The sequence below is a fragment of the Strix aluco genome, chromosome 21 (assembly GCF_031877795.1).
Source record: "Strix aluco isolate bStrAlu1 chromosome 21, bStrAlu1.hap1, whole genome shotgun sequence".
NCBI lineage: Eukaryota > Metazoa > Chordata > Aves > Strigiformes > Strigidae > Strix > Strix aluco.
Window position 1 is genome coordinate 8,113,010 of NC_133951.1, and position 21,013 is coordinate 8,134,022.

Here is a 21,013-nt window from a genome sequence, read left to right on the forward strand (position 1 = left end):
AACCAAAGAGTGATAGCAGGACCTTAGCACTACCAGGCTTGGGTGAATGTTTGAGCTGCAGCGTAAGATGGGAAGCATCTGTGTTCGCTCTTCCATCTTTGGGGCACAGATACGGAGAACTTGCATCAACTGGGAGGAATAAGGATCTGACTTACTGGGGACCCTGTTAATGGCCCTGAGCGGCCGCAGGACGCGGACAGTGCGGACCGCTGAGAAGCTGACGTTCTGCAGGTCCAGGGAATACTCCAGCATCCTGCAAAAGACACGAACACAGAGGAGCGTCAAGGATCTTCTGGAGAAATGTTAGATTATCAAACACTATAAATCAAACATTATATGCCAACCGCTCACAGAGGGACTTGTTACTGCATCTCTCCCATCAGGAAAGTTTGCCAGAAGAATTAATTAAGGGCTGTTTGCGTATCAGAATAAAGTCAATGAGCAAGAATGCGATACACCAGCTCACACAGCCACAGATCTCTCTCTCTCATCTGCTTTGGTTACTGTTTTTGCACAGGTCCAGAGCAGAAGCTTCTGAAAGTCCCTGCACACTGCAGGGGGGCAATTTCCAGACACAGCCCTGTTTTTAACAGTTGTACAGATACTCTAATGAATCTGGGTTTGCTCTGATGAGCACCACCACAACCCTGAAAAGAAGAGAGGAGCATCCCCTGACGCAGAACCTTTCCATGGGGCAGAGGAGGTCTGCAGCACAGGACACTGAGCTATGCTAGCTCTACCCAGCAGAGGTCATTGGCAGGCGGGACTCAGGTGGACAGGCAAGTGCACAAATCAAAACTGGTAACACTTGTAGATAACAAATGGGGCAAACATGGACCAAGGAACCTCCCAGTGCTCCTACGCCATGCCTGATGGGGTTATTTCACAGCTCAGGACACTGAGGTGCAACCTTCACATGACTTAGTCTGAGGATGCACTTGAACTTCCTGGGGTCCCCCAGCACCATCTCGCTCTGCTCATGGCACCTTTGCTCAAGCACAGTGGGGCCATCAGTCATGTCACCACCAGGACTTTGCTCTCCAGCCGTGGGAAGACACAAGAGCTCTGCCCAAAAGCATTCTTGAAGAGGCAGAGCCAGGCAAAGGCAAGGAAGAGGACCACGAGGCTCCCCATACAGCCAGGCTCCTGCTGCCATAGGCAACCACAGGATATTAATCTCTTCCAAAAATTATCAAGTTCCATCTCAAAGCTGGTTGGGTGATTCCCTTCCTCCAATTTTGATGGTTAGAAGCCTAACTTTCAGCCTGAATTTATTCAGGACAAGCTCATATCCATTTGTTCTTACGGCAGCATTGTCTTTTAAGTAGCTTCTATAGCTGTTCTTTGTCCCTGGTGTTTACCCACCTGATATATTTACAGAGGACAAATCACATCTCCTCTCAGCCTCGATTTTGCAAAGCCAAACAAACCAAGCTCTTCCAGCCCCATCTCGCAGACAGGCTCTCTGCTTCCCAGTCACAACCTTTCTCCAGACCTGCCCTGGCCTGAATTAATCTTATCTGATTAGACATCAAGCTTCTGGAGGAGGCTTTGCTGGCACCTTGCACAAAGGCGTCAGTGCTGCCGCCTCCCTCCCTGCTGGAAATCCCAGGACTCATCAGTGCTGTGTGAGCTTTGTCATGGCTGCAGCACACTGGAGGTTTCTGCTCTTGCTGTGATCAGCCAAAGCCACTCTCCTCCCTCCCGGCCATCAGCAGGTGAGGAGCACCCAGGGTGGAGAAGACTTTCTCTTCCTAGCCCCCAAATACATGACTCCACACTCGATGCAGTGACACTTTATCCAATTTCTCTTGACAGGCTCTAATGAGGATGATGATGATGATCAAACCTATCTAAGATCAAAATAACCCCAACATATTCCTCTGTATTGAGCTGACAGCCACAGCGGTGGGACAGTCCCAGAAGCTGAACTTTGGACAGGCACACATGAATGCTAGGAGTTTGTTCTCATCTTCTGACCAGAGAAGGCGGCAGCGTAAGGAGAGGGGCAGCAATTTCCCTGGGCTTTAACGCTTCTCAAGTTGCACTCACTGTTTGAAAAGATTTTTGTATGGTTTGCAGCATTCAGGTAAAAAGCCCGTGTCAAACATACAGCTTTTCTTTCATTCATTTTTAAAACGGAGGCTACCAGCAAAATTCAGAGCAGCATATGGTTATTTGCACCAAGGCATACCATTTTCTGATTAATGACAGCTCTAGACTCGCTTCCAGAGATGCATATTCTTGTAAGCTGCAATGGGTATGTTGTGAAATGCATTTTGATTTAACATATTAAACAACAATTATAATGCCATATTTAAAAAAACAACCAAACAACAACACAGTGGTTTGAGCAAACACTTGAACACCAAGACCAAGAGCAGGTAGGTGCCCTCCTACCTCTGCTGCCAGACACTGCTACCAGTGCCAGCATTACAGCACTGCAAGCTCAGCCCCAGACCTAGACTACAGGATCCAGACATTGCTGATAACTAACAGCTCAAGAGCCTTGAGAGAACCCAGTATTGGGGGAAAAAAATGTGGGTAAAAATCAGTCACTAAAGAGCAAGTCCAACAAGAATGCCTCCCCTTCCCAGCTCGAAGGTCACTTCCCAAGGCAAGGCCATGCACGGGAGGAATCAATTCACGTCCCTGGCAAGGGAAGACACCCAGTGAGAGCAAATGTCAGGATGTCACCAACTGGTGAGGTGACAGGTGCATTTACCAGCATACATAACATTTACGCATTGAAAATCTGCAGTGTAAAAAGCCCCCGATGAAGCTTCAACTCAAATGTCATTTCTGTTCCAACGGGAAAGCGCGATGCCTGTCAGCGCCTCTGCCACGGACCCGGGTGCTCAGCCAAGTTAAAGGCTCGGAAAAATACTCAGCATTAAATAGGATGGATTCATAGCAAATGCTGAGACTCGTCAGTGATCAGCAACCCTCAATCGCTGGAGTTATTCAGAAGGAAAGCGGAAATATTTAGGACTTTCTAAGAATAAAAGCGGAGCATCTGCAAAGCCAGACGTACAGCGGGCTGGTGGTGGGATGCAGGGAGCGAGCTGATGCAAACCTTTGGCAAACACTCCTCCGAGAAGGAAACCTCCCGGGACTCAGCAGACAGACATAAGGGATGGCTCAGGATGGACTGGACAGCTGAAATTCATTCCTGTTCTGCCTGGAGATAGCGAGACTTGGAGCACGCTGGGGTTTCTTTCATATAAAACCCAAAGCATTGGGAAGGATCTCATAAGCTCGGTGTCAGGCAGCACCCCTGCCTGCGGCAAAGGGCTCGCAGAAGTGATGCTCAGGGGCATCACAGGAGGGGTTGAAGGGGCTCTTCTCACCCAGTGAGCCTCTAACAGAGCACAGAAATGCTGACAAAGCCCTTCCCACACCTACCCAGAATCACCTCTCCAACCCACCCTGCTCTCAGCCCTGGCTCCGCTCCCATCCCCAGGATCACTCCTGCTCAGGAAGCAGAAGATGGTGTGAAGGCCCATCAGAGTCATGGAGTTTCTGAGGAAAATCTGAACTCTCCCCTTTCACAGCTGGGAGCCGGGGATGCTGTACAGCCAGGGGACATGATCAAGGTCACACAAGGAACCCTTAGCAAAGCAGCCAATGCCTGTAGGCAGGGCAGCATCCCGGGAGCTGCCCGCCCCTCTGCCCGCAGAGACACAGAGCCGCTGCTCACTGCTGGCAAGAGATAGGCTCAGATTTATTCAGCGTTAAAAGGTTTCCAAAACTGAGCATATAGGCACCCTTTATCTACAAAGCGCAGTAATCAGTGGGTGATATTAAGCCATCGGTGTTGGAAAAGACAAGGGGAAATTATTTAGGCAGCGTTTGTATCTTCAGAAAGCTGGAATGAAATTTCCTCCCAGCCCTCGTCAGCTTTGCTGTGTTCTGCTTTTGCTCAGGAGCTGCTTTTTAAGCCTCACGAGTCTCACTGCGTTTGTGGGTGTTGCTTAATTTTAAAAATACTCATTTTAATCAAGCTGACAAGAATAAAAATAATAGTACTGGAGAGAGCGCGAACCCTGCAGCCTCCTGCATCCGGCCGCACCGTGTGTCCCAGCCAGGACACTTGACTAATGAGGCCTTTGAAGCAGCAGCAAGTTCAGCTCAAGAACTGAAAGAAACTAAAGAATTATCTTTAAAAAAGTCCTAAAACTTAAAAAAACCCATGTCTTTTCACAGGTGGGTTTGAGTCAGCTCAGCTGCGAGGGAGGCTGCTGAGGGGTTTCTTTTACCCAGCAGGTTTCTGTGAGTCAGGGACGCGGCTTGCTCGGGATGCTCTGCTTCCAAGGCTGCAGTAAGGCGGCATGGAGCAGAGAGCGTCCACAGCCGGGGGACTTCCCCAGCCCCGGGTCTCGGCTGCTCCTCACAGAATCACAGAATCAACTAGGTTGGAAAGGACCTTGAGATCATCTAGTCCAACCATTAACCTAGCACTGCCAGTTCCCATCTACACCATATCTCTCAGCGCTATGTCGACCCTAAAAAAAGGGTCCTCCCAAAAGTCACTTAAAGCATCAAACTGCAAAGCTCGACCCCAGATTTTGAACTCCTGAAGGTTTGCAATCATGAGGATCGGCTTGATGTGGTTCTGCCACTTCTGCTCAGAGCAAAGAGCACCTAATTCAGGATTAGCCAGGATGCAGTGGGGCCCTGGGAGGAGGCTCCCAGCTTCCAGGACACTCGCATCCATCCCAGAAAGCACTGGAGAGGGGCAGGCTCCTGGGAGAGGGTTTGGTGCGGCTTTCACTGCAGCTCAAAGGGGCTGTGGCTGTGATTGCACATTGGGTAATTGCATGTGCAAATCGGCCACTTACACGGGCAATTACCCCACAGCACTCATGGTGCCCAGACAGCGCAGAGGGCACCACGCATCCATGTCTCCAAGGTGCTATTCCTCGCTGCGAGAGGGATCAATACAGGCAGATGGAGGGGATGAAAAAGCAACATTCATCCCTGCCTGTCTGTTATTTTATTTTTTTTTAAGGGATGAAGGAACTAACACATGGGGAAAGAACAGCCTTTTCCTGCAGTCACAGCGGGATGCTGCAGCAGGGACCCCCGTGGGGAGCCCCACACTGCGACTTTCTTCCCCATGTCTGAACCGGGGAGTTGAAACAGCCCCTTGATCAGTCTCACATGGCTAAAGCACCCTTTAGAAGAGCCCTGCCTGCTTGTGAAGGGAACCGGCACTGTGAGGTGAAGGCCACACGCTGGCAGCTTCACCCAAAGCACCCAGCAGGAACCTTGCTCTGGCTGCTGCAGCCACAGGGTCACCGCTCCCCACGGAGATCAGTCTGGCAGCATTGCCCTTATCCCAATTTTGAAGCTAAAAAGCTTTTCAGAAACCATCCAGGTTTAGATGGAGCAGGGATGGAGTGGGGGACTTTCTCTCCTGTTACTTATAAATACAGTAAGGCTTCCCGCAGCATATTTCATCCCTGAAATTCAGCACTCAAAATCAGGAGGGAGCAAGACATCCTTAAGCGTTGTTTATGAAGGCTTCAGTGGAGCTAACTCTTTAATATAGCCTTCAACAGTGGGAGAAAAAATGATAACAAACACTAGAAGTATTCAGGAAGCAAAGAGAAAAAGAAACGGTGTCTCTGTTTCTGAAGAAAGAAGCCTGCCAACCACCTCCAGCCCCAGCTCGTCTCAAATTGTAAGCAAAATATTCCAGAAGTGTTTAACTTTCCTGCAAAGTCTTTTAAGAGGCCCGTTACTGTTACAATGAGCAAAGCACAAACAGGACTCCACAGACTTGGCCAAACAACTGACTGAGCTCAGAGTAACAACAGACCTGCACAACTCAAACACGGGATGATGCACAGCCCTGCTCGGAGGGGAGCAGAAACGCGGGCACGGATCCAGAGCCCTGCTCGACCCTGTGTCTAGAGAAGGCAGAGAGGAACGCTGTAAACTCTTACAGCACCAAATTATCCCCTGATTTAAAGCCTCTCTCCTGAGAAAACAATCAACCATAGGGGTTTTTTGTTGGTTTTGATGAGGATGGTTTAAAACACAATTCAGTCCACAGGGATGCAGAAGTTCAGGGAAGTCTTTATCTGACCAAAGTCAAAACAAGCTGATGTCCTGCAAGCTGGTGGGACCGCAGCAAAGTCCCTGGGGATAGGGATGGCTCCAGCTAAGGAGCAGGTAGATCTCCACCTGTGGCTACTCTCTTCCCACAGACTGATCAGAGAAGAGGTCCCTGCGCCCTGCCCAGAGGAGAGGGAGGCAGAGTGGGTGCTGGGTCCTGGAGCGGCCAGGGAGACAGCAAGTCAGGGCACATCTCCATCCCACAACTTCGGTTCACCAGCCCGAGCCCCAGTCAGCACTAAACTGTAAACACTTTTGCATATTTTTGGATGTAAACAAGTGTTCATCCTTGATACCTCTGCATCTTATGCTGGGAGAGATCAAAATCATATTGAACCGTCTTTAGAGGGTGAGCTGGCTTGCAAAGCCTGTTAACCTTCAAGTGTTCTCTTAAAAGTGAACTCCCTAAATCCTCTCCTTTAACATAACACAACATAATTATGCCATTCATCACTTTTTTTTCTTCCCTTTTCCCCATGCAACTCCGTAACCTACAGCCAAAGACGTGGTTCACTAAGCTGAGTTTTGATAATACAGCACTATTCTCATCTCCAGCAAGTTTTACTGTAATTACAGAGATGCGTTGCAGACATTACACACTCTACAATTAGCGCTAATTGCATTACATTGTCACAAAGAAGTCATTTACTCTCCATGAGCTCATGAGATTGGTCTGGACAGTTTAACAGAGCTGAGAAGTACTTAATGGCATGCCATGAAAGTGGCCAGCAGCGCGGCAGGAGTGAACACAGCACCCAAGCGGCTCTCCCAGCCCTCTGCAAGCGGCAGATTTGGGACAAACACGCACAAAAAGGTTTCTCTGCGATGTTAACCTCTGTCACGTCCAGAAACTTCTCAGGGAATGGGGAGGATGAAAAACTACAAGTTTCTGGGGGGTTTTTTGGAAGTTTCTTCTAGACTGGTGGTGGTTGGGCAGGGTTTCTATGGATGGTGTGCCTGTGGGAATGTACAGTCCCAGCGTGCAGCACATCCCACGTGCCCCCCGGCATGACATGCCTTCCCCACACGATGCCCCGCAGACACTGTTTGCTGCTTCTCCTCTCTCCCTGCCATCACCTTCTGGGCAAGGAAGCAGAAGAGCAGGAGCCTGGGGACATGCCAGGCACTGGGGAGCCCACGCTGTCCCGCTGCTTCCCTCCTCCCATGTCTTGCACAAAAAAGGGAGGAAAAAAGTGGGAAGGCAGAAGCAGAGCTGCTTTGTTGTGGTCACCAGGGCCATGTGGAAATGCCAGTTTGGGGGTCTCTTCCCTGTCATTTCACTGGGGAACAACACTGAAGCCCTTACACAAGACCTACATAAAAATGTGATGCACTTTATTGGGTATCCAGCAAATACAGCGGGAATCTGAGGATTGCCCTGGTGCACAGTCCCCTCCAGGGCCACAGCTCAGCTCTGGCCCCTTTTCTGGCATCATGCACCCACTCAGATGCAAGATGACTTCCCATCGAGCTTGGCTCGTCCCTTGCTCCCGTGCTCTGCTGTTAGCACCATGATCTGGATGCTCATCGGGGTAATTTGCCCCATGTGGGATCCACAGAGCTGCACTCAGGGGCTACCAGAGGAATTTCTCTCCATCTGGTTGGGATTTGACCCTGGAGTACTTTTTTCTCTTATCCATACAGTGGTTTTTACCTACTTGAGTCCAGTAATGGGCTTGGGTCCCTTATTTTTTCCTCTGCTGCAGTAGTGGCCCATTCCTGCAGCCCCTTCAGCTTTCCCCAGCACTCAGTGCTGCCGGGGATCGCTGAAGGACCCTCCAGGACAGCAGCAATGCTCCGAGTAGGATGCAGTGCTCCAGGATGGATGCGTGAGGGCTGAAGGAGAAAACAAGGATGCGAAAGGGAGCAGAGAAAGCAGGAGCTGGGGGAGGAGAGTCTCCGCTTTGTATTTAAATTCAGTTCGATCCTTTGTCAGCTGAATTGGTTTTGACGGGGCCCAGATGGGAACAGTTCATGCACATGAAGGAAAGACCCATCATTTAGTGAGAGGCAAAGCTGACCTGGCAGGAGTCACAGGAGCAGTCAAGCTGCAAGTCTGCAAAACCTCTGCAAGAAATAAATGCCTCCGTGCATGGGGGATGTGGGAAGGCGGCTGCACCAGAGGGGAGGTTGGTGCCACTTTCCACACTCTGCCGGGGAAGGAGGCGGCTCTCACACACCCAAACACCCGTCCACATGCAGGAGATTTGATGCTTGCTTAAGCAAAGTGCAGCTCTATTTTGGCATAGGAGTTAGGACAGTCTCTGCTGATGTCCCTCTAGACTGAGGTCTCATCACGACAGGGTCTCCATAGAAGCACATCAAGGATAACTCTAGCTCCAAAGGCTCTGCAAGCTCAACAGGCAAGGCCAGGACGGGCTGGGGGGGGGGAACGCAGCAGCACCCTGAGGGGGCAGAGCTGGAGGCAGCCCAGCACCCACCACCATGCCTCCCCGAGCCTCCCCAGGTGGGATGTCTGGCCTTGCTTGGGTCTGGTTCTTCATCACACCTAATTCTAGTATAAGAAATAATAAAGAAGAAATAAAAAATACACTGGGTGGCTTTAGCAGGATCCAGCCCTTGGCTGTGTGTCTGATGTTTACAATCCTACCAGAGCCAACTGGACCCAGGGTCTGACTTTGTCCAACATCCCATCGCTGCAGCCCCTAATGTTGCTCAGACACTTCAAGAGGAAACTTTGAGCCTTTCCTAAGCCAAGGAGCCAGAGGCTGGTGCAGCTGGAAGGCACGAGCTTGTGGCCTCCTGCAGAAGACGGGTTTATGGGGACTGTTTCTTGGCCTTTCTGGCTCCATCTCTGCCTCCAGTCTGGGTCTTGAGCTTTGCTACATCTTTTGGCCTCTGCAGCACCCTGTGGCAATGAGTTTCCCAGGCGAAGGATGCACTGGGAGACCTGGCACCTCCTTACTGGTTTTATTGGGCCACTGTTTTGGTTCTCCCAGCTGCCTGGCAGAAGGGTGTGCCATGACCCTGGTTGCTGATGGATCATAAGCAGAGCCCACCAAGGTGTTGCCCCTTCTTGGGGCACACCAAACCCATGCCAGATAAACAGCCCAGCTGGGAGGGTCCCCTGCTCCTTTCCAGGAAAATCCAGTAAATTTGATCTCTAGCTCTATCAAAAGAGGAAAAAACCACTGTTTTCCCAACGGTCTTTGGGCTCTTGGAGCGGGGAGGGGAGGCGAAGGCCGGCAAGTGATTCATGTGTCAAAGAAACTCAGCTCGCTGGCTGGGGGCCAGGGACTTTTCATGTGGATTTCCAGCCTCCGCCAGGAGACTCTCGGGTGCTGGAAGAGCCTTTAATTCAAACCAGGTGCCTCTGAAAGGAAAACACTCAAAAAGGCAAACTTGGTCGCTTTCCCTCAAAAAAAAAAAAAGTATAATAATGAGGGCAATCATGCACATTTCAGTGAACTATCCTCCCTGGCATGCTGCTCTGTGCTCCCAACCGCCAGCTCTGCCGCCACCTCACTCGATGGAAACCAAAACCACCGGCAGGGCTGGAGGGAGAAGAGTCGAACCCAGTGACCGACGAGGAGCCCCAGGGCATAAGCTGTCAAAATTCACCACAAACAGCTTTTATTGCCCTGCCCCACTCTCTCCATGAGCTGAGCATCAGCTCTCCCGCGAGCTATGGAGAGGACTGGAGGGACTGCTGCAGTCCAGGCAGTGATCTGGGGATCACTGCGGAGCCAGGATGGACATCACCGACAGCACCAATGTCCAGCAAGCCCCCAGCCTTCACTGCTGCAAACCAGCCTCTCCTCCATATCCAACACTCGCCTAGGGACGAATGTCAACAGAGATGCACGGGGAGAGGGGGACCCGTCATGCCAAGCTTACCCTGCGATGACAATGAAGAAGTCCAGGCGGTTCCACGTGTCTCCCAAATAGCATTTCTTCCCAAAAATCCCCAGTGCGATCATCTTAACAATCATTTCCACAGCAAAGAAGGCAAAGATGAAATCGTCAAAGCTCTGCAAAAGAAAGGAAGGGAGGAGGAATGCTGCATCGCTGCACACTTGTACCAGGGGAGGAAATTAGAGACCTGAGTCCAACAAGGTCTCCTCTTGCACTAAATCCCTGGGCAGAGGCAACTCTGAGAGCAGCTCCATGTCTTCCCCCAACCCAGACTGGCCAACAGCACCCACAGTACTAGGATAAAGGGACAAGTATATTTTGAGCTCTGCTTTCACTATAAACTAGATGGTTAACCCTCCCCAAGCACTCCAAGCAAGGCTTGGCTAAGCTGGGGCCAGCACAGCCTGGCAGGGGCTTTGCCTGATGACATCCTTCACATTTGAGCACCAAAATCAGCATTTTGTAAGAGCTGGTGGGACGACCAGCACAGGCAGGACCCAGCCATCCCGGGACACGAGGCCACCTCTGCTTCGGCTGCAGCCAGGTCCTTCCCACTTCACATTAACCCGGGGCTGTCATGAAGCTAAAAGCAGCAGCCAGGCCACGGGCTGTACCTGGAGGATCCTGCAGCGCGGCGAGTCGCAGGCGATGTCCTCGCAGGGGTGGAACATGCCCAGCGTCACGCAGTTGAGCAGGATCACCAGCATGCTCACCCTCTCGAACCACCTGCACGACACCCCGTCAAGGAAGCAACGGACCCAGACAAGCATCTGCGAGCAGCCACCACCGAATCAGAAAGGTTATTTTGGTCTTTAAAGCAAGGTGCACACCAGCGTCTCTTCTTAGACTTTATCTGGTGTTGCATGGAACGTCTGCCTGCTGTTTAGATACCTGCACAGCAAACTGACAGCATGTGCTGCCCACACTGACATCAGTGGCTACAGCCAGTATGAAAACTGCTATAAAATGAAAGTTGCATGGCAAGAGTGCTGAGTGCTGATGTGATAGATTAAAAAATTAAATTAAAAGAACGATATCAACTTTTAGGGAAAAAAAAAAATGAACTCCACACCGTTAATTTCTTCTTCTGGCATTTTATGGAAAAGCACTTTAACAACATTACAATTTTCTATTAACCATGTCACAGCTTATCCCAGGGGCGTTTCCCTGAAGTCACTGCTTGCACTTTTCATTCCCAGTCCAAATTAAGACTGTCAAAACCATTAATTAACTGCCTAAAAGCCTTTAAGACTGTGAGGGCCAGCAGAGCCCATCCCCTACCCTGACTGCTGCCCCTTGGAGCAATTTTAAAGAGCTGAGCAGCCGGACAGACTTTGGATGCTGTTACTTCTGGGCAGAATAAAGCGTGCTGGTGCCACTAATCCTCACAGGGATCGTTCAAACCTGGTACCAAATTTTTTGCATTCTTCTAGAGGGCATTGCAGCCAGCTCCCGACTGCCAGGGGCACAGAGATGCAAAATCCAGGAACCAATACAATGTGGCACTGGGGTTATCTTCCAGCCTAGCACAGAAAACACCCCATCGACTGCCACAATCCGCAGGCAGTTGGGGCCATGCTCCTGCCTGGATGCAGGCAGCAGCTTCCAGGCTCTAGGAAAATAAGCACGACCCTTGTCAGACAAGAGCTTTCACTGCAACGCGGCAGCGGGTGGTGTTTGGGAGCCCGTGCTGTAGCGTTATCTGGCTGGGGAAGAAGAAGGTGAGGATGAATCAGCAGGTGCCTCCCCCTGGGCGTGCGGGGCTGGAGCTGGCAGCTCCTGCCACCCATCCTGGGCGAATTCCTGGGAAATCACATGGGGCTGAGTCACGGCTGGGTCGTCGGCAATCTGGATCTTTTAATCGGAAGAAATGTTTACAAGATATCGGGATAGACATTCCAACTGTCAGGTTGGGGCTATGAGCTGGAATATTTAGCTCAAATATAGTCCTGCGGGGGCAGGCGTGGGGGGGAGCTGGAGGAGGGGGCAGCAGCTGCAGGGGATGCGCAGGCGTTCCCCGGCTGGCGGGGCTGGAAAGCATCCCCCTGCAGAGCCAGCTGTGGCCATGGCCCTGCCAGTGAGGAACTGCAAAGCCCCTGAGAACAAAAAGAATTTAAAAAAACCCTGTAAGATCCCAAACGGGTGACAGAACGAGCGTCTACAAGGGCTGTGAGAGATATTCATCAGGGGAGAGAGAAGGCTCAGGAGTAGCCTGCTTGGTTGGGTCAAAACCTGCAGAGACAGATGGATGCTTCCCCAGACAGGCAAAGCTTCATGCAAATTCTTCCATGGCAGTGGAGAAGACCCTGCACTGGGCCTGGCTCTCCTCCACGGGCTCCATGTCAGCTGGGCACGGGACCTGGGTGATGCTTTTGCCATGGCGGGCAGCTGCGTGGTGCTGGCTGGGGTCTGCAAGCTCCTGAGTGAGCAGAGATGGGCACACAACCAGGATGTGCATCTGCGTGGAGCCTCTCTGATCTCACCTCCTCCCTCTCCCAGGCCTAGAGCAGCCCTAACACCCAGCCAGGGCAGCGGAGCAGATCCGAGCTCACTGCAGCCCCATGTCCAGCACAAAGGGCTGAGCGGTGGCTGAAACGGGAGGAACAGCACAGGACAGCACCCGGGGCACCCTCCCTGTCCTCCTCCAGCATGCCACAGATGGCAAAGCCGTGGGTGCCCCTCGATGCTCATTAGTGTGCTGGCACCGGCACCAGTAACTAATTACAAGCGGAGGGTAGCCAGGAGAGCACAGCCCCCCGAGATGCCACAGCCTGCTGCACCTGGGGAACAAAGTGCAGCCGGGAGGCAGATGTGGGGACCAGCGCCAGAGCTGCATCCACCAAAGGGTCCCCCCCCAGTGCAGGCAGGCAGGCAGCATCCCCCACCTGCCCAGAGCCCCAGCACCCCCATCTTGGCACAGGTACTGGCACAGGCATGGCCCCCCCACTGCCCTCCCCAGCGAGGTGATGGGGAATCTCCCCATCCCATCCCCACCCAGCTCTGTCCATGCCCTCAGCCCAGGGCTGGTCCCTGCCCTCCCACCCCACACTCCCACACCGCAGCTCCCCTTGCAGGATCAAACATCCCATGGGCAGGGAAACAGCCTGGGGAAGGGGGGGACCTGTGGAGCGGGAGGGGATTTTATTTGCTGATGGCAGGATTTTTTCCCCAGCTTTAACCGTAGACCCACTTATCAGCATATCGCTCCCTCAAGCAAATACATTTCAGTCCAATATAACACTTCACCCTGATTAAGTATTCCTGGGACAGGGACCCCGGTGGTGCTGAGGGTGGTATTTTAATGTGCAGCTGATAGATCAGAAGCTTGGAGGGGGGATATTTTTTTTTTTTGCCCTTTTTTTTTTTTTTCCAGCTGAATGAAACTTCAAGCTCTTTCTTCTGCTAATGGGATTTTCAGAGCCACACAAAGTGCTGATGGCTACGGCTTTGTACCGACCCTCCTTTGAGCCGAGAGGCTGACAAAGGGAAACTCTTCAATTAGTAAAAGCAGAAGGTGCTTTATTGAATGCTGCTCGCTGCTGCTGCGTGGGCAGTGAAGGGGCAAAGGGGCTTTGGGAAGCACCAGAGACAGTGCTGGTGCTCGGCCAGCAGCTAAGGCGAGGAGGAGGAAGAGGCAAACTCTCGGCAGCGCTGCCACTGCCCCTCGCCCTGGTGCTGAGCTGAGCCCACAGCCCAGGGTGCGTGAGATAAATATTCACCGGGAGCGGAGCTGGCCCTGGGGGGTCCTGCCCCCTCCTTGCGCTGAGCAGGCAGGATGCATAGGGCTGATGTTCAAAAGAAATGAATAATGGGGTTCACGTGCACACAGCAAGTAATCGCCCCATCTGCTCCATCCCACGGGTGTCAGAGTCCCTGCTCTTCAGGGTCACCTGCTCACCCCAGCTTATTCTTAAAAATCCACATTTTTACCATCCACTTGGTCAAGACAGACAGCCAACATGCTCACAGATTCTTTTCAATTAAAAAAATCTGGGTTTGCCACACAGAAATATCCAGTAACACTTTTGGCGTAACCTGACTCTTAAAATTCATTAGATAAAGAGCACCAAAAGAAAAGGAAAATATGCAGAAGTCAGTCACTTGTTATGAACAGGAGCCTTTCCACAGAGCACGAGCCCTCAGCCCCCTTCCCACCACGAGCGATCCCCGTGCTACCTGCCCGCGCTCAGCAGAGCCTGACCTTTCGTAATTAAGAGGCAAGAGCCCCAGATTCAATTAGCCAGCACTACCCAGCTTAACATAATCAAAAGAGAAAGATATTGCATTATGCTTGCTATGATTTGGTTGCAGAAGTTTGGATCAAATTCCCCAGCAAGTGAATTAAATGGAAAGCTGTTGCTTGAGGGCAGCAGCAACCAAGATGATGGTGGGCATAGTGCTGGGTCCACCAGCAGCCCGGGCTCTCTCCACTGAGCCGGCGCACACACCCTGCTCCCAGCGTGTCCTTGGCTTGGAGATGGGGAGAGTGGGCACCACCGTGCTGCTGCATCGCCCGTCCCCAGAGACGGTGGTCCCTTCCCCGGAGGGCTGGGCACCCACCCGTGCTAACGGCCGAGCCAGGTACGGAGGGCAGCGTTTAGTGGCGCTTTACAGGGACACACGCTCTTCCATGGGACTGATATTTATTTTTTCCCTTGGTGCTCTGCTACTCCCAGGCAGCTTCTGCCATCCCCCCTCTCCTCCTTCCCTGCATCCCTCTCTCTGCTGTCCAGCTCCTCCCCTGACCCCCTCCTCCAGCTCTTCCTTAGCAGCGCTGGTGCTCCAGCAAAGCACCAGCTCCAAGGCAACGTGCTGCCATCCTGTCATTGCCAAGAGATGGGGCGGGACTCCCCAAAAGCACAGCCAGCACAATGGGGAGCAGGACTCTGCAGGCAGCCCTGCAGCTATCCTGCAATAAAACCCAACCATAAAAACACATTGAACCACCTGGACCCAGCCAGGTGACACCTCGGCTCTGCTCTGCTGCCTGTTTTCTGGGCAAAGAGAGGCTGTTCAGACCCACAGGCCATAGTCACAGCCATGATCAGGTCCCCCATCACCACCCATGGTCATTTCTTTTGTGCCAGGCAAAGCCTTCGCTCACCGGGACAGTGGCTGGTATTTGACAAATGTGTAGCAAGCGCTGGCGAGGCCTGGAAATTTTTGTGCAAATGTGATGTGAAAATTGGGTTGAAATGACAGCCCTCCCCTGCAGTGTCACCAAGTCCCACCAGCTTAGGAGTGACACTGGGATAAGCTGCAGACGTTAATGAGAGCGGAGTTTTAGGCTCCATTCATATCATCAATTCCAGAAATAGCCCCTTTGACAGGAGCATAATGGGACTTCCAGGGTCTGGCCTTTGGGGGGGCGGGAAGAGGCAGGGACTAAAATCCTAAAACATTAATTCAGGCCTTTTGCAAGGGAAGTTAAAAGTCCTCAGAATTAATCTGCCTCACAGATGGAAATAATAACCCCTTCCCAGCTTTGCCTCTGGCTGCACCAGGCCAACAGGAAAAGGGTCCTCGTGCCATGCCCTGTTGAAAGGTTATAGGATTCCCATCACAACCCTGGACATTTAATTGGATGGTTTTTTTTCCTATCATATTCCTTCAAAAGCAAAACCAGCACCCATCTTTTGCTTTTAGCATCTGCATCCCCTTGGATGCTGCATGCCAAAGGTGCTCTCAGAGCTTCTTTGCCCAGTGAATCCACTCGCCTGGCTGACAGCCGAGTGCTGGCAGGGATCTGCCCCGCTGCAATCCTGACACGGACTCTCTCCCATGGGTTTGCCCTCCCAGGTGCTTTTCCAGGCACCGTACCTCCCCTCCCTCCGGGGAACGCAAGAGCAGAATGAAGCGGGGAAGATGTGGCAGGTTTACAGCCCTTCCCGCAGCATCGCTGCACCACGCTGGTGGCAAAACTGCTTTTTCCTGGCAGGGTGGATAACCCGCTGCGGGCATGGCAGCCCGGGGCACGCTCACTGCACACGTGTAATGGAGTGGATGCCTCCTGCCCCGTGGCCCACAGGGATTTGTGCCAGGCGAGTCCTATTGCCAGGGCATTTCCTGGAAAGCAAAGCCAAGAGGCTCTCCTCTGGTGGGGCTGCAGCAAAGGGGCTTAAAAATTCAAACACTGCTCAGAGAACATTGCCATGATGTGCCTGCGCCGGCCCCATCCCGGGTCACCGCATCCAGTTGCCCAAGGACACGCTGCCAGGAGCCAGCATAACCCCCCTGAGCGTGGCACATCCCCGGCCGCAGGCTCTGAGCCGGGAAAGAGCCAGTCAGAGAACATCCTGCCTCATCACTGCTCTGCAGCGCTCAAAACTGCTTCCCTCACAGCACAGACAGACCCAGGAGGTTATTTTAATTCATGCAGCTTCACAATTAAACCTGGAAAACCAAAACAGGGCAATTATTCATGCCAGTGTTGTTGGAAATTTCATCTCTAATTTATTTTCTCTTGCAGATGTTCACGGGGATGCACCGGCAGCTCCTTCCCTCTGCCACGGAACGGCCGCACTCTGCTCCCATCCCGGTGGGACCACGGGGCCACAGCCACACAACGGTCCCCAAAGGCCCCATAATGCACAACAGCAACTGTAAAGCCCAAAAGTAGAGGAGAAAGGGGATTTGGGGGAGTTATCATCTTATTATTTTTCTCCCAAAGATTTAAAAACCGCACTGTTGGCTGCAGGCAGGAGATGCTCTCCCTCTGCCTCGGAAACGCAGCCATCTCTCAAGGGGGATGTAGGATTTGCTCAACAGCGCGGAGGAACCCTGTTCAGCCGCCCAGGTGATGAAGCAAAGAATGATGCTGTATTTAGAGGGGATGAAGCTTGATAAAAAAAAAGATGTTTTGTCAAAAAAAAAATCCTGACAAGGTTCTTATTTGCCTTACTGTTTCAGAATTGTTTCCCCATAACCTTTTAGATTTGTACTTTAAGTTTTTTTTCCTGCAACCTAAAGGGTTTAAAATCTTATTGCTTAAAGACAGAAAAAAAAATGAAGATAAAAAAAAATCCTGCAAGCTGAGTGTCTTGCATAATCTCCAAACTTCAGGAGCTGGAGCTTTTAAGAAAAGCCCTACATATTGCTTGCAATTAACTCTTGAGGTGGGAGGGCTTGGCTGCTGGCAGCCCAGCCTTGGAACCAGCATCTGCAAGGATAGGTGCTTTAAAAAAATAAAATAAAATAAAACAAAATGTCAAGCAAGAGCACTTTAGGCTGAATTTTTTCTGGCTTCTCATCCCAGTCCTTCCTTCCTTCCTTGTCACCCCTATATCAGCATCACAGAGCAGAGACGAAAAAACAGCCCCAAGAGGGACTCATGCAAAGGGCAGGGCCAGTGCATGGCCCCCAGCCCCTGGGCAAGCAGGACAGGTCAGGGTGGAAGCCCCGCGGGGCCGGCGCTCCCCAGTTATTTCACCAACTGATGCCACGTGCTGGGAACCCAAGCCTTGCTGCCCTGCATTGCCCAAAGGGGAGCGTAGAGAAGAAGCGGGTAAAGCCTCACTTGCCCAGGCTGAGCCCAACAGAAGCTCCAGCTCCCCCTAACCTCCCTCTCCCACTGGTTTAGCACCTTCTGCTGACATTTGGGCGGCTCAGGGATGGGCTCTCCTCCCACTCGCCCCACCAAAGTGGGGTTGTGGAGGTGGGAGCGTGCCCCGGCACACGCGTGCCTGTCCCCGTCCTCCTGCCGGCTCCCAGCTCAGCCTCCGCACTAGCCATCGCCTCCCATGACAGAGCCCCAGGGATGCGCTCCCTCCCAGCAGCTCACACGTGGCATTAATGAAGATGTTGTCGTGAGCAGTAAAATCCTTCCTAATGGACTCCTCCTCTGCAGGGGGGACCTAGGGTTACCAGTTAAAATACACTAAATATGCCAAAGTCATTGCTGGCACTTGATGATGTATTTAAGACTTTTTCTCCCATCATGCCTTATGAAGTGCATAGTGGATAAACACTTAGCCCCCAAATATATATATTTTTAACTCACTCGCTATAAACTGTCCCTTAATAGCATCTGCCCTTAAAGTTCATTGGAGCAGAAGCTCGGCGGTGCTGGCTGCTCCTCGGGACGTGTCCACAACAGCCAGCAGTGCCACCCCCTCAGGATGCACAGCCCCAGCCGTGGTCTGGGACAGAGGGAAACCCTCGGAAACCCAGGTAAACGCTGCAACACGGCAGATGCATCTTCCCCTCGTGCTCACACATAAAGGCGCCTCGTGCAGAGTTGCCAGAGACTCCTCTCTCACTGACAGACTCCGGATATTTGGGATACTATTAAGTTTCTACCGTCCCTGATTCGGCTTGCTGCATTACTCAAGACAAAAACTGTTATGCAAGGCTTCCTAAACAAGTTGCAGTGAAATCTTTGTAACATCCTACACCGCCACATAGTTGGGATATGTCACATATTTGTCTTATTTTGTTCCTTCTTTGTCCTTTTTTTAGTCTCCTTCTACTTTTTCCCCCTTGGAAGTACGCTGGTTCCCATGGAAACAGTGATGTTATGGGTATGGACAGAGCTTCAGTGACGTCCACAAGTTCAGTATAAAAGCGGATTTATGTAACAGTTGGTGAAATGAAGGAATTGAAGAGATGGCTCTGCATGGTGGCACCGGTGCTGCCATGCCAGGGATGCTGCACTGGTCAGGCAGGTTCACACCAAAGGGGAAAGAATGAGAGGACAGGGCAGAGAGGAGGAGATCCCAGGCAGATCAGGATAAAACTTGCCCTAAACATACGTATATAATAAAAAATAATTTATCTATATTTATTTATTTATATAGTCACATATTTCCTTGGAGAGCATCTCTCGCCCTTCGCTGTTGGAGCAGAGGGCAGATGGGGGACCAGGGTACTGACCCCAGGCACAGCAAACCTCCTCCCTGCACTCGCCTGGGAGCTGCAGGAGGGCAGCCAGGTCCTCGCTGCTGCCCAGCCCCAGAAGCCAGCCAGGATGGAGGCCACAGAGCAGTGAGCCTGCTCCGGCGCTGGCAGACAGTGCCTGCCTCCATGGCCAGGGAAGGAGATCTCCCCCAAGCCAAACCTCCCAGAACACGGAAGGGGAGCATCTCCAGGAGGCTCCTACAGGCTTCAAAGCCTGTAAAACGGGAGCAGTTCCTCTTTTTCATGAGCCTGTGATTTAAATCCCTTCCTAGGGCAGTGCACAGATGGAGGGGACGTCTCTCCTCCATCAATCCCCAAGGAAGAAGCCTGAACATTTTCCAAAATGAGACACTGCCATGCCCAGAGGCATGCCACCTTGAGCCCCCCCTCTCCCCGCAGAGACTTTGCTGGCAGGCACCACACTGCATGGAGCCAACCCCCCCCCAAAATCAATGTATTAATAAAACCAGGGAAGCGACTGGCTGATTACAGCCCCGCTCCATCCCAGGGATGTGCTGGTGAGAACAAGACTGTGCTAATTGTCCTGGCAGCTCCCCCACTTCCCTTACAATCCCCAACACACTCCAGGAAGCCTCGATGGGCTCTCTGCTCCTGCCACCACTGGGTTAACCCCCCTTGGCCAGGAAAACCGGCGCACACCCCTGTGGAGCCAAAATACTCCCCACAAGCATCAGCACCCCCGCCCGGTGCAGGTGATACGGGCTCTGCCTCCCTCCACACCCCTTTCCCCTGGGAAACACTGTCACACCCCCAGCCTCATCCCGCTGGGAAGATGCAGCCGCCCTTGGCCCCCCAGACCCCGCCAGCCACCAGCACAAGCTCGAACCCAATCCCAACCTATTAAATATACACGAGGTGAGTTCATGAAAGATTCATCCGGGGCAGAGGATGCCAGCAGCTGCAGGGAGCGCAGGAGATGGGACAGCTCTGCAGGGTCAACAGCAGCCGCTGATTAATTCAGCGCTTCCCTAATCACCCAAACATGCAGGCAGCAGGATGGTACTGAGGCACGGTAACCAAGCGAGGACCACAAAACCCGGTGAACCTGGGGAGAGGCAGCAATTAGAGCCCGTCCTCGTGTTCGCCGCAGCGATCCTGGCTGCAGCTGGAGCTCGGGCAGAGGAGAGGGAATTCCCTCTGCTGACTGAGGGCCAGGGGAAACCTCGGAGGGAAGAGCTGTTAGTGAGGAGCTGGGATGCGAGCAAGCTAAACAAATCAGCTCCATCTCCATCTGAGACGCACGACCGGTTTCTACCCCCACGCCCCTCCCACAGCCCATTCCTGTCCATCCACAGACACCCAGGCGAGGATGCTCACAGGAGGGATTTGAGAGCCAGGGAATTCGGGGCACGGGGCAGGAGGGATGCGCCGGAGCGAACCCTCCCACAGCGGCGGAGCATCCCACCCTGCGGCATGGCACAGCCCTCGCCCAGCAGACTGCGGCTGCCAGACTCACAAGGTCATTACCAAGATCTCCAGAATGGTGAGCAGGCATAGGGGCATTTTGAAACACCCTTCCATCTGCCCTCTTCTGCCAAGCAGGGAAATGTGTCCACCACACCGAGGCAAACACCTTCCAAGGCCTTTAGAGAAGCTCAATCTCTGGGTTTTACCCATTTGCACTCCACAAATGGGCAGCTTGGGGCTCAGCAGAGGAAAAGGGGAGAGATGGGGCAGATGCAGTGTGATTCCTGGCGGCACCAGCTCCAGGATGAGCTGAAAGCACCCAGCTCCCAGCCACATCTGCTGCCACTGGGCCCTTCTCTTTCCCAGCCGGGTATTTTACTTGCAGAAAGGTACGATCTCAAAGCCCCTGAGGAAACCTGGCCAAGCCTCGCAAAAAGCACAGAGGACAAATCCAAGGACAAACCTGGCATCATTTTAACCCTATGGACTGAGACAGGGCAGAAGGGCTAGAGGGACCAGTATCGCTGCTTCTGAAGGGTGCAAACAGCTTAGCAGCAGCTGAAGCAGAGCTGGGGGGGGGGCGCAGACCCTGTGTCCCCACACCTTCTCCCTTCCCTTCCACCTGGTGCCAGTGTCCTGCCCTGACCCAGGGTCACCAGCCAGGGGGGTTCCCAGGAGCTTCTCAGGGCAA

At 52.5% G+C, this 21,013-nt stretch overlaps 1 protein-coding gene across 13 annotated transcripts in view; it reads right to left on the minus strand.

The window, feature by feature from the left end:
- Positions 1 to 21,013, minus strand: part of CACNA1G (calcium voltage-gated channel subunit alpha1 G) — a 149,859-nt gene that overhangs the window by 93,378 nt on the left and 35,468 nt on the right. For all 13 annotated transcript variants that reach the window (XM_074847034.1, XM_074847039.1, XM_074847031.1 and 10 more), the window contains exons 2-4: positions 10,614 to 10,725; positions 9,982 to 10,115; positions 156 to 253 (exon numbers count right to left, since the gene is read on the minus strand). In XM_074847034.1, coding sequence (XP_074703135.1) covers positions 156 to 253; positions 9,982 to 10,115; positions 10,614 to 10,725 — 344 coding nt within the window. The remainder of the gene's footprint in view (positions 1 to 155; positions 254 to 9,981; positions 10,116 to 10,613; positions 10,726 to 21,013) is intronic.